The sequence below is a fragment of the Pagrus major genome, chromosome 3 (assembly GCF_040436345.1).
Source record: "Pagrus major chromosome 3, Pma_NU_1.0".
In the NCBI taxonomy this organism is placed as follows: Eukaryota; Metazoa; Chordata; class Actinopteri; order Spariformes; family Sparidae; genus Pagrus; species Pagrus major.
The window spans coordinates 6,314,040-6,326,446 of NC_133217.1; the positions used below are offsets into that span (position 1 = coordinate 6,314,040).

The 12,407-nt window shown below is 42.0% G+C and overlaps 3 protein-coding genes across 3 annotated transcripts; 2 read left to right on the top strand and 1 right to left on the bottom strand.

Moving 5' to 3' along the window:
- The first annotated feature begins 21 nt into the window (after positions 1 to 21).
- On the top strand, positions 22 to 4,585 carry c3h6orf62 (chromosome 3 C6orf62 homolog). Its single transcript, XM_073462893.1, has 5 exons — positions 22 to 1,725; positions 1,895 to 2,071; positions 2,163 to 2,288; positions 2,990 to 3,124; positions 3,233 to 4,585. Exons 1-5 carry the CDS (start codon positions 1,597 to 1,599, stop codon positions 3,356 to 3,358), a joined length of 693 nt encoding a protein of 230 aa, XP_073318994.1. The 5' UTR covers positions 22 to 1,596; the 3' UTR covers positions 3,359 to 4,585.
- A 2-nt stretch (positions 4,586 to 4,587) lies between these two features.
- acot13 (acyl-CoA thioesterase 13) lies at positions 4,588 to 6,089 on the bottom strand. The gene is made up of 3 exons (XM_073462894.1): positions 5,958 to 6,089; positions 5,667 to 5,851; positions 4,588 to 4,932 (listed from the first exon to the last, which is right to left on the bottom strand). The coding sequence occupies exons 1-3, from the start codon at positions 6,039 to 6,041 to the stop codon at positions 4,773 to 4,775; spliced, it is 429 nt and encodes a 142-aa protein (XP_073318995.1). The 5' UTR covers positions 6,042 to 6,089; the 3' UTR covers positions 4,588 to 4,772.
- A 259-nt stretch (positions 6,090 to 6,348) lies between these two features.
- Positions 6,349 to 8,875, top strand: tdp2b (tyrosyl-DNA phosphodiesterase 2b). Its single transcript, XM_073462892.1, has 7 exons — positions 6,349 to 6,589; positions 6,832 to 6,959; positions 7,070 to 7,219; positions 7,404 to 7,495; positions 7,762 to 7,880; positions 7,979 to 8,149; positions 8,307 to 8,875. Exons 1-7 carry the CDS (start codon positions 6,443 to 6,445, stop codon positions 8,586 to 8,588), a joined length of 1,089 nt encoding a protein of 362 aa, XP_073318993.1. The 5' UTR covers positions 6,349 to 6,442; the 3' UTR covers positions 8,589 to 8,875.
- The last annotated feature ends 3,532 nt before the right edge of the window (positions 8,876 to 12,407 follow it).

Genomic DNA, 12,407 nt, shown 5'->3' on the forward strand with positions numbered 1-12,407 from the left:
CACGTGGTAACGACGTCACTCACGATGAGGCTTTTTTTTTCTCTCGTGCTGTTGTTTTTTTTTTCCTCGTGCGGTCACATGTCAACACACGTCACATCTTTGTAGTTGACTGTGCAGCCATTTTGGGGAGGCTGTGGACCGACGAGCTCGTCTGTGCCATTATTAGCTGCCCGAAAAACACACAAAGAAACCGAACGGAACAACGTTGGACGACACGCCGTTAAATATGGGCCCGCCGGGAGACAGAACACGCCACATGTCGACTGAAAGAACGGAGGATTTCAGCTGGATTGTCGATTTATCTTGACATGGCATGCGGCAGGGCGAGTCGGAGGTTGTGACGACTGAAGAAAAGAAGAGAAAGAAAACAAGCGCAGCGAACACCTCGAAACTTCAGACGTGGGAAGGGGAGATTTTGTTCAGCTAACGTTTATTCCGCCATTCAGCGTTTGTCGTTGGTTGGCTATCGTTTCCCCGGCTGATTTCTGTCGATGTAGTTGTTGACAAGACACGACTGAAGCAAAATTATAGCGAGCTAAAATGCTGAGCACAAGCAAAACCAGCTAGTCGGTCAACCCTGCAGGTCTCCTGACTCTCACAGCACTGGCAGTCACATTGAACCAGACGAGAAAATGTAAACGCGTGGAAAGATGACTGTACGCTAGCTAGCCGACCACACATAGGCCTCGATTAAGCCAATCAGTCAGAAGATAAGATGTAGCTTTATCGTTGGGTCACTACTAGTTAGTGTTGGAAGTGAATGCCTAGATTAGCTTGCTAGCTCACCTTAGCTAGTGTGCTAAAAATACGCCCACATCATGACTATCGGCAGTGGCAGCACCGCAGGCCGTGGGCCAAATGAGTGGCAGTAACAGTCAAGGAAATGTCAAGGTACTTTCGCAGTAGTCTTCGATGTTACCCGGTGCCAATATCTCTTGGCATCTGTATTTACCTGCCATGTTTGTCTGTATCCCCTATCCGTCTGTAACACGCACATAACGCAGTCTCTACAGAGAAACAAACACAAAACGACAGCCATGGATGAGGGACTTTGAAATGACCCAAACAATAGAATATTTGTCTGCTTGCTAGTATCTGTACTCCTCAATTTCTCTAGCAAAAATATATATATCCGGTATGGGTTATTACAGTAGCAGCCGTTTCTGTTAATTTCAGTAACACGGAAGAAAAGTTAGTCAAATTTGAGTTGCTCTTTCATTTGAATCTCTGTTGTAATCTCTTGTCGATGGCAGGTTGAGATAAAAAAGAAGCTGATTTGGCTTAAAAGTCATGTCTTAAAACATGGATTTCTGAACAAGTAATAAGGAGATGTAGTCTTAGCTTGTTAATCATTCCCCTCCTCAACACTGCCCTCTTACAAAAATAAAAATGACATAGTTTTGTTTCTGATTTGTTGAGCTTTTCATTTGGTAGTTAGTGGGTAATTCACAGATCTAGCCTAGAGTTGTTTGATGCGTTGTTTCTGCAAAGGGTAGCTAGCTCCATCCTTTATCCAGCGTATAAATACAAAAGTAGAGAGTGTAGCCAAAATATTCTGCACAAGAGAGAGGAAGACACTACCATCAAAATCTAACCATGGGGGACCCAACTTCACGAAGAAATCAGACAAGAAATCGACTTCGAGCTCAACTTCGGAAGAAAAGGGAATCTTTGGCTGATCAGTTTGACTTCAAGATTTATATAGCCTTCGTTTTCAAAGAAAAGGTTTGTCAGTAAAATTGAAGAACACAATTATTCCAAACACAATCTTAAGACATACTTTCCTGGAATACGTACCAGTTTTCTTAAGCTTTTGCCCATTACACACATATACGACCAAGACAAACCAATGGCTTAAATATGTGTCTTTGTATCTGTTTTTTTGTCATTACAGAAGAAGAAGTCTGCACTTTTTGAAGTAGCTGAAGTTGTGCCAGTGATGACCAACAATTATGAAGAAAACATCCTAAGAGGTGTGCGGGACTCGAGCTACTCTCTCGAGAGTTCGATAGAACTCCTGCAAAAAGATGTTGTGCAACTACACGCCCCCCGATACCAGTCAATGCGAAGGGTAAGTTGGTGCACCATCTGAGGAGCGGGTAGCTTGAAGAAGTCTATGTACCAATGTGTTTTACGTTGTGTTTCCCTTCATGTTGCTGTAGGATGTGATAGGCTGCACACAGGAGATGGACTTCATCCTTTGGCCACGCAACGATATTGAGAAGATTGTCTGTCTGCTGTTCTCCAGATGGAAGGGGGCCGATGATGAACCCTTCAGGCCTGTTCAGGTCAGAACTTGGCAGCTCATCAGATTACACAAGCTGTAAATGTTTGAAGCCTGTTGAAGCCTTAATCCTGATCAGGGTTGCAACTAACTTTTTTCATTATCGATTAATATAACTTTTACTAGATTAACCAATTGATTGTGGAACAGTGAAAACAGTTAGGGATGCGTGATATGGATTTTTCAGAAAAACAGATAGTCAGTACTTAAGATACTGGAAAGATAATTGCACATTTTTGCATTGTAATAAATAAGTTTCTAACCTGTAGGTTATGCACACCTGTGGGTAAGAAAGGTTAAGATGTTGTAAGCAAAGAAGGATGATTTAATATTCCACAGCTTTAATAAGATTTGTTTTGTTAAAACGCTTTTCCCTTCCCTCTGAAACTTTGAGGAACATGTATAGCAAATTGCAATCAAACACTCTACCCAGGTGCAGTTTGACCTCACAACATCATGCTGCGCTTGTTCTTCTCTGTGTCATTGGCAGATTGCAAACCAACTTTAAAGTTGCATACCATGACCTACTGTAATCGTAGATGCTGCGCTTGTTAAGCCAATGAAAGCAATTTGGCTACGGCTCTATTTAACAGCAATAATTTCATTATTGGCTGATTGCCGATAATATAAATCCCATTATCGGTGTATTATATATATGAGACAAAATGTACTTCTTGGCTCACAAGTCTAACCTCTGATTTACAGGCCAAGTTTGAATTTCATCATGGAGACTATGAGAAGCAGTGCTTACATGCGTTGGGTCGTAAAGACAAGGCTGGGATGGTCATGAACAACCCAAGTCAGTCTGTATTTCTCTTCATGGATAGACAGCACTTACAGGTGAGTCCGTCCACTGAAATCATGTTCATGATTCAACAAACTGATACCTCAGGCAGTTTCACGCAAACATGCGTCACCACAAATGTTCTCTGTCCGCTTCTCTTGCAGACTCCTAAAACCAAGGCCACAGTTTTCAAGTTGTGCAGCCTCTGCCTTTACTTGCCCCAGGACCAGCTGACCTGCTGGGGTGTGGGAGACATCGAGGATCACCTCCGCCCATACATGCCTGATTAGGGCTTCCTGCTCCACTCAGCCACATAGGGAAAAGCCCTTCCCCTCCCTCCTGCCTAAGCCTTCAGAAGCAAATTGATGTACTCATCTTCACCAGTTTCCTTTTAAAAGATTTGAACTTGTGCTTGGATCTTTCCTTTTTTGTTGTTACCTACTCGTTCTCCCCTCCCTGACCTGAAGCTGATTCAGTTCCCATCCTTGTATTTTTTTCCCCCCTCACGCTCCCAATGTTCCTCTTCTTCTCTCTGCCATTTTTGGATTGGTTCCCCCATTTTTTTTTTTATTTCACTCCTTCTCCATTCCCTCTTACTCACTCATCCAGTTTTGTTTATTTGAACCTGCACGAACATTGATTTTGAGTGGTTGGTTGTTCTCTTGGAGCCGCACTGTCAACAGCACCGGTCATTGAAGGAACTCTTTATGTTGCATCAAAACAGGAACAAACAATACACAGGTCTTCACGGTGGTTCTCAGATGGACGTGTTTTTATATCCTTGTTGTCATAAGAAAGGATTGTTAAAGCTTGTTTGTAATGTCAAAGGGGTTTCTAGAACAACTTTACACAATCTTTTGACCAAGGGTCAGGTGTGAATAGGCGTTAAAACACCTGTGTAAGCAAAGAAAACAAGATGAACAATATTTGTCAAATCATATGGTGTAGGTATTGCTTCTTATAAACCGCCTTAGTTTTTTTGCTGGACTTTTAAAAAAATGTTTTGGTGTCATTTGCTTTTCCTCTGAAACATGCTAGGCAGGCCTTTGCTAAAATCTTGAGTGACTTGAAAGGCGTTGTACACAAAGTGGAGACATGTTGGTTAGATGTTGAAGGTCATCGTCACAGTTCAAGCCATTCATGCACCATTAATTTAAGCTACTGAAATCTGATGTTTTATGTTCTGTTATAATTGGGATGTGGGTTGGCGAGAAACTGAAATGGTGACGTACTTAATGTTTAACACACCTAACAAAAGTTGCTGACAGCTAACCGATGATTTTTTGTTTAATTTGACCTACTAAAATGAAGATAATTTGCTGCCATGCTCATCAAATTAAAATTGGGTTTTGCTGGCTTTTTTTGTTAAAGACTATGAAGTACATTTAATTTTGCTCCTTGTTGATTCAGTGTGTTCAGTTGAAAGGGTATAAGGCGTGTAACTTCTGGGTTTTTTCTGTTGATTCTCAAATCAATACTGCTGAGCATATCCCAATACAGTGCAAATTCTGAAAGCATATCTGTTGTCCATTTGTTTTATTGCATGTGCATGAGACGGTACCACTGATACAGTAGTGTTGATGACGAATATGTAACACTGTTTACTACACTATTTACAGGCAGAGGTTAGTTTACATCTTCATTTGTTCTGACAGTATAGTTACATGATATGTGATTTACAAAAAGGCACATAGTGGAGACAGTTTAGCTGCTGCCAAGGTGTTTAGTGTGTCTTCCTTGTGCTATGATCTTCCCCGTGGCTTTGTTGGTGAGGTCTACGGTGGCAAACGCCAGCGTCCGCCCCTGCTTCAGAACCTGAGCAGTGATGAGTACGTCCTCTCCCATCTTTGCAGCGGTCATGTATCTGTAAGACATTGACGTTTGTTCCCAGTCATTTGTAGTTTATGAAGTTAATCTTCAATCTCACCTGGTTAACACACTGAGGGCCAAGGTCACTTTGAATGGGAATGATAGAACTCAGAAGTGTGGAGTTAAAATTCATTTTAGTTCAGAGCAAGCTGACGCCAAACATTGTCGGGTACAGTTGAGGACACTGAGATCATGTCCCCTATTTTTTTCTTGGACTTTTAGGGGTTTTTACAAACAAGACCTGACCTTACATTCAACAATTTAACACGTACATATTATGGTGTTTTATATGCTGATAAAGTAATTGGATAAAATTCTGTAATTTATTTTAAATACTAAAATGTACATAAAATATGACAACAGGGTTAACTCAAAGATAACTTAAAACATCTAAAAATATTTTTAGAGATTATCTGTTTGATAACAGCAGTATTTCTATAATCCTAGCCAGTCAACACCTTGTCAAAGAGCAAGAGTCATTTAACAAATCAAGAAATGAGCACTACTCCTTAAAGTGGGAAGTCTCTGGTCCATGTTTCTGCCATCTATGAAAGTTCATTCATTGCATTACATATGAAGTTATAAACCCCACAACCAATGCAATCCTTAGATATATTTGTCCATTTGAGAGCTTAAATGTCTATTAAAATTCACACGTTGATCTACAGGTGATGCCAATGTTTTCTGGAGATCAGGTGGGTCATCACTCTTAGCTTTGTGTAGACTCACGTTATGTTCATATCCACACTGACTCCTGGTGCTCCCCTCTCACTGTTCATGATAGCCATGGTGGAGATCACATCGACCAGGGTGGCTGTCAACCCGCCGTGTAGCGTCCCTCCACGGTTGGTGTGCTCCTCTTCTACCCGCATCTCACACACCACCTTACCTGGAGTGGCAGACAAGACCTCCACCTGAGGAAAACACATAGCTATCTGAGACAGTGCGACAATGCGGACGAACCGGCTGCAAAGCTAGGAAACCTGTCGCGTTTTAATGTCGCATAATGTGTACATTTACCTTTTGCAGGACTCTGTCGAAACCTCGATTGTCGACCATTGCTCTCATTATTTGTTTTATCGTATTTAAAGACAACGACGCCATATTTTACGACAGTGACCAATGTCAAACTTCTGTTTACTTCTTACCGGAAGCTGTTCCGTTCGATGAATTGTCCGGGCGAAACCAAATGCTAAACTGCTAGCTTAACTGCATTTAGGTCAGAATTTAATTTCGGAAGGAAAATACACGAAGCATCTAACAATATGTGGTGATATTAATTAATAAATAACATAGCTTATAGTTGTTCACTTATAATCACACATAGCACAGTTCGCCGCGCTGGGATTGATATTTATTTGTAACTAGCAAGTTTACCCGGAAGCCTTTCAGTGGTACACATGAGATAACTTGTAGAGAAGAAGCAACATGAAAACATATTTGCATCCAACTTAACGCTAACTTCTCTTGTGTAGTTTTGTAAGTAAAACTATTGGCAAGAAAATATGGCTTCTACATCGGACTCAGACAAGCCGTCAGTGTCTAATGTGGAAGAAAACAGAGGTCGTCTCTGCGATGAGTTTGCAGCTATAGCGGGGACTGACAGCGCTGTGGCTCAATGCTACCTGGCTGAAAATGAATGGGAGATGGAGGTACAGTAGCTACAGTACACCACCCGAGGCTTCACAGATGTGACATTACCTAGCTAGGATACTGCTGCAGCCAGATACAGAATGCTACAGCTGGTGGCTAACACTCCTGCATCTTTTCTCACTTCATAGGTCAGCCTCAGATACTAAAAGTGTGCTAATAATTGCTACAAATCTGTTATAGATTGCATGTGAATCTTCAGACAGTTGGGCCTAAATTTCCTTACCCACCATTTGTCTTTTAGAGGGCCCTGAACTCATTCTTTGAGGCTGACTTGGAGAGAGCATTTGAAGTAGGAAACTCCCCAGAAAGAGAGACCAGCCCCAAACCAAAGAGGCAGAAGGTTGAGGAAAAGCCTCCAGGAGGAGCCTGGTAAGTCTGCTGTCTTCTCCCTCTCAGCATTACTGTGTGTGATGAGATTTAACCATGACTCTTTTACCAACAGTTATCAACTTAATTAATAGTCTCTAAAATATCTCCAGTATAGATTTGACTGAAGACAGCCCAGCCTCCACGAGGAAACCCTCAGAAGAAGATGATAAAAAGCTGTCACTGATCTCCTGGAACGTGGATGGACTCGATACAGACAACCTTGCAGAACGCGCCAGAGGACTGTGCTCCTTCTTAGTCCTGTAAGCTCCTCTGTTACTCTGTTTCTGTTTCATTTGTTAGCAGGCAATCCAATCTTCTAAAAACTCTGTTGATAGAGGAGATACAGTGTAGCTCAAGGATGCAAATGTCACATATTGGACATTGGAGAAGTTATAAAGAGGGAAGGCACACGATTTTTGAAAAGTTAATCCTCTTTTCATGTAGATACACTCCCGACGTGGTGTTCCTACAAGAGCTCATCCCACCTTACGTCCAGTATTTAAAGAAACGGGCTGTGAGCTACCTAATCATTGAAGGTACGGTATGTTCAATAGGCATTTTTTTCTCAATACTTTGTGACATGTCACATTTGGAGGCTCACTTTGGAGACACTGTCATGACTTACTGGGACACATGCAAACATTTTGATAATTGGGTTAAAAATTGTCATTTTTAAGCAAAATTGTCAAACATTTGTTGGTTCCAGCTTCTTAAATGTAAGGATATAGAAGGATACAGAATATGGGATCAACTTAGGCTGAGCTCAACAGTTATATCCCTCCTCTTAACTTGTACCGTCCAGGTGGTGAAGAGAATTACTTCACTGGAATGATGCTGAAGAAGTCGCGAGTCAAATTCCGGGAGAGCGAGATAGTACCTTACCCCACCACTCAAATGATGAGGAATCTCCTCGTAGCTCAGGTTTGTGCACACGTAGTTGTCAAAATTCTCATTGTCATGTGCTAACATTCAGCTCACACTAGTTGATACAAGGTTGGATTTTTTCTCTTTGAAATCAGGTGGATTTCAAAGGCCAGAAGTTTTGTCTGATGACGTCCCACATGGAGAGCTGTAAAGGCCACGCAGAGGAGCGCATGAAACAGCTGCGAGTGGTGATGCAGAGGATGAGAGAGGCACCAGATGATGTCACCGTCCTGTTTGGAGGGGACACGAACCTGAGGGACACTGAGGTGAGTCGTTTGTCTATGTGCAACTTAAAAAAAATATGATGTGTGATGACTCAAAAGTCCAAATAACATCTGCAACAATATGGTACAAACATGTTAACACTTAATTTATTTCCCTAGTGTCCGTCTTTAGTAATTATTTCTCTGGGCTCCATCTCAGGTGGCCAAGGTGGGTCTGCCCTCCACTGTCTGTGATGTGTGGGAGCGACTGGGAAGGCAGGAGCACTGCCGCTACACGTGGGACACCAAAGCCAACACCAACAAGACTGTTCCTTACATCAGTCGCTGCCGCTTCGACCGGGTCTACTTCCGCCCCGCTACCAAGGATGGCGTCCAACATCTGGCCCCAGATCACATGGCCCTGGTGGGACTGGACAAGCTGGACTGTGGACGCTACACAAGTGATCACTGGGGAATCTACTGTAGCTTCTCTGCTGGGTAGAAATGTTTAAAACAAGCTGAAACATGCCAGTTACATCTTTGTTTAGTGCTCTCAGTTTGTCTTATGGGTTTTACAGTCCCAGCATGAACCATGTCAGTGCTGGGTTCAGACCACAGTAACACTTTCTCTGTGAAAGAAGATGTTCTGACCTCATCTGGGGTCTGTTACCTGTAAATCTTGATTTGATAAGTTTTATCTTGTAATGTCTCTGCTCAAGTTTTTTCCCCCTGTGCCTAAAATTGCTAAAGAAACGTAGAAAGTATCAATAAATGTAAAAATACACAAGACTGTTGTGTTTTGAGATTAATTTTACAGTTGAGGCGTAAAGTTGATTCTTTGTCTTTGAAGCAGAAGTTGACAGAACAATCTCACCACAAGGGATTTTTTTGTCTTCTTGTCAATGTTGGATTCATCATGTATTCTTGATTCAGGAAAGTTATGAGATTTTTCTCTCAACTTTTTATAGCTGTTGTGAACTAAAGTCTACTGTCATAGTCAGAAAGTCGTATGGGCAGCCCTGTATATTTATGTAGTTCTGGCTGCTGACCACTAGAGGACACTGCAGAGTTGAATTGCATTGACATTTTCTGATGATCCAGGGTTCACTATTAACATATCAAGAAATTCAATTTGATCAGTTTGAGTCTGAGTGGTGAATCCACTTGTAATTTAAGCTATTTGTCCATAAACTATGAACCAACGCTCTGTTATCTGTTCCTCACAGTTGTGCACAAATGTGAATATAAAATCAAACAGACATCACATCAATAGTTGAATATGAGCATAAATATCCATGTGATTAAATGTTTTTTCCATACACAGTGTTGTTGATAGTGTGGATATTATGGACAATCTTACATTAAAGGTCATATGAATATCTGGGACTTTACATATCTGAACAGGTGTAAACTTTTGCAAATTTTTCATCACAGAACTATGACCAAATAATAGCTTTAAAGGGACGTTTCAAACTAATTGTATTAAGTAGTAGTAGTTTGTTTTGCTGGTTGTGAGAGAAATTACAGGCTACATATCACATGCATAATAATGTTTGACTATCTTTATAGCACATATATAATGTAATCAAGTTCAATCCCCATTAAGTTTGATTATCCTGAATCCCGTGTGACCTTTTACCGGAGTGAACAGATCATGGTGCATGGCCATACTAACCTTTGTTTTGTGTGCCATGCTCTGAGCGTTAATAAAGGGATGACAATATTGTAAGTGATATTTTTGTCTCTGTTTGTCAAGAATTGGAATTTTAGATTTCCACAACACGGCCAACAGCTGTTGGATCTCAAACTCAGCCCTGTTTATAATCAGAGGAGGGGCCAGTTTATTTGAACACAGCCTTATCACAGCCACTCCAAATAGATTAAAATATCCTGAAAACCGTCCAATTTGGCAACACTGCATATAATAAAGAAATGTTTGATGGAACAAAACAGATGTAGGATTATGTAATCTATGTTAGTGTGAACGTGGGGCCTTCCCACAGCAGACATTTTGACTTGTAAAAACAGGAGAAGTGTATTCACGCTGGCTCTGTACCATTCAAATGCATCAGTAAGTGCAGTTCCTGCTTTGTCATTTCTGTTGTGAAAAGGCAGAGAAACTGTAGTAAATGATTTAATAGCACCTTTAATCTTTATCCTACATTTTGACCTCAGTTCCACCTCAAGCCAGATGTGACCTCCTCCTCACAGTCTCTGCCAGCAGACTGTCAAGTCGTCTCCCTCACCTCTCCCTGTAACGCAGCCTTCAAATCTGGGAGTGTGTTTCAATGTTTGCTGGGCGGGCAGACAGCATAGTGAAGAAGAGCTGACCTTAGGAGAGAGGACACAGATGTGACTCTTCCCTGGGCGCAGGCGTCATCAGAACAGACCTCCCTCCCTCGTTCGTCCCCCCGCTCACTGGTTTTCTGATTAGCAAGGACACATGTAGCCAGTCTGTCCAGCTCTGACGAGTTCACCTAACGCCTTAAACATTGAGAAATGAGCTTTCACTTTTTATCGCCTTCTGAGAATGATTCTTGTCAGACAAGGTCATGTAATCAAAATTTAACACACTGTCTTTTTTCACTGAGTGCTCTGTTGATTGGATTAGACTAAGAAACTTTGAACTGAACCTCTTGATAGATCCTGGGTTTGTGTACACCTGCAAGAAAAAAACAAGATTTGGTCAGTAGATTTCAGTTGTAATTAAGTTTTCAACCATGTAAATAAACAACTGAAAACATAAAATGGCTCAAAGCCCGAGATCCCAAATTGAATTGAAAAGATGTTATTTTATACCATTTTTAAAGGTGCAATATGTAAGAATTCGCTGCCTGTTGAATTTACCCACTTTCTGCTGCTAATTGTAGCTGCCGTTAGCTAGTTAGCTCAGTTAGCTCAGTTAGACGTGCAGCTAGGGGTAAGTGCGAAGATCTTGGAGCACTATGGGAGTGTTGGTGCTAACACTGCGAGCACAGAAGCTTGGAATAGGATGGGGCTAGCTGTTTAGCATGCTAACTTCCATAGATGTCTCCAAAATATAAATATATGTCAAAACAAAGTCCCCATTGACTTCATGTATGTAGGAGAATGCTGCAATACTATTTTGATCCAGAAATCCTACAAAACTTCACCTGACTCTTCATCTACATGGGGATGAGTAGATAATGATAATTTTTCATTTTAGGGTGAATTTATCCTTTAAAATAGATTAGTATGACAGAGACATACAACAGAAAACAGAAAATAAAAAGACCTGCATTCTCATTGACACCACAGGGGTTATTAGTGCTTATGAGCAACAAAACATAGTCAGAAATCAAAGAGAAATTGTTTCCCATGGTCCTCTAGGTGTGCACTATTTTGTCCTGTTCGTGCACCGAGCAGTTTCCCACTACAGCACAGAGGACGAGAACAGCAGCATGTCAGTGATGGTACAGATGGAGGCAACAGCTGTCTGGGCCAAGAAAGTGGTCATGTGATCTATCCGTCTGCCTCGAGCATCATCGTTCCCCTCCTCCTCCTCCACAAATCCATAAACATCCACATCATGAGTTTCCCTCTGGAACGCTGTGTGAACGTATTCCAAGATCATTTCACAAACCCTGCCTTTTTTTCTTTCTTTTACAACTGCCCTCTTAGATGTGTTTTTCGAGCAGCAACAAGCCTCACAGATGTATTTTTGGAGTGTTCCTCCAAAAGCGTAGCCCTCAGTGAGAACTAGGGCTCCGATTTGAGGCCCGTCAAGATGAATGTTCTTGTGTTAGACGTATCCATGTGCTGGCGGGGAGGCTCTGGGATGAGGTTTGTCCTTTGAGGCAGGGTTGGATGATGATGGATCGGACACAGATCTGACCCGAGCCCGGAAGAGATCGGAGGGTTGTGTGAAGAGCAGCAGATGAATCTGTGCTGCGGCCCCTGGTAGCAGACAAAGCAGTAAAATGCAAAGGGAGTCTGATCTGTTACTGTTTGATTGATAGGCTGTGGCTGGGTTTTTGTGTTTTTTGTTGTATTTAGGGGGTGAGCAGATGGCTGTGGGCAACCTTTCCACTGTGTGTGTGTGTGTGTTTGTGGCACTGCACTGTTGACAAGCAGAATCTATCTGGACCCTGTCTGTCAGACACCGTCCACACTAATACCCACCTCCCCCTGTACAGATAGCTTGTCACAGGCAAGGCAAGGGCAAGCGTAAGTGCTGCTCCACTCTCCATCACCACCGCCACATCCATCACTACTTCCCTTCAAAATCGCTGTGACAAACTGCCCCAGAAGCCAGCAATATTTCTGTCCGTACAGTGCTGCTGCTGCTGCATATTTGAGG

Bases quoted from the DNA above. Each gene is read 5' to 3' on its own strand.
- acot13 (XM_073462894.1), bottom strand. From the start codon at position 6,041: ATGGCGTCGTTGTCTTTAAATACGATAAAACAAATAATGAGAGCAATG. The intron at 5,852-5,957 runs GTAAATGTACAC...TGTTTTCCTCAG, and splicing joins TCGACAGAGTCCTGCAAAAG to GTGGAGGTCTTGTCTGCCAC. The intron at 4,933-5,666 runs GTGAGTCTACAC...AATGTCTTACAG, and splicing joins AGTGTGGATATGAACATAAC to ATACATGACCGCTGCAAAGA.
- tdp2b (XM_073462892.1), top strand. From the start codon at position 6,443: ATGGCTTCTACATCGGACTCAGACAAGCCGTCAGTGTCTAATGTGGAA. The intron at 7,881-7,978 runs GTTTGTGCACAC...CTTTGAAATCAG, and splicing joins GGAATCTCCTCGTAGCTCAG to GTGGATTTCAAAGGCCAGAA. The intron at 8,150-8,306 runs GTGAGTCGTTTG...GCTCCATCTCAG, and splicing joins CGAACCTGAGGGACACTGAG to GTGGCCAAGGTGGGTCTGCC.
- c3h6orf62 (XM_073462893.1), top strand. From the start codon at position 1,597: ATGGGGGACCCAACTTCACGAAGAAATCAGACAAGAAATCGACTTCGA. The intron at 2,072-2,162 runs GTAAGTTGGTGC...ATGTTGCTGTAG, and splicing joins GATACCAGTCAATGCGAAGG to GATGTGATAGGCTGCACACA. The intron at 3,125-3,232 runs GTGAGTCCGTCC...CTTCTCTTGCAG, and splicing joins TGGATAGACAGCACTTACAG to ACTCCTAAAACCAAGGCCAC.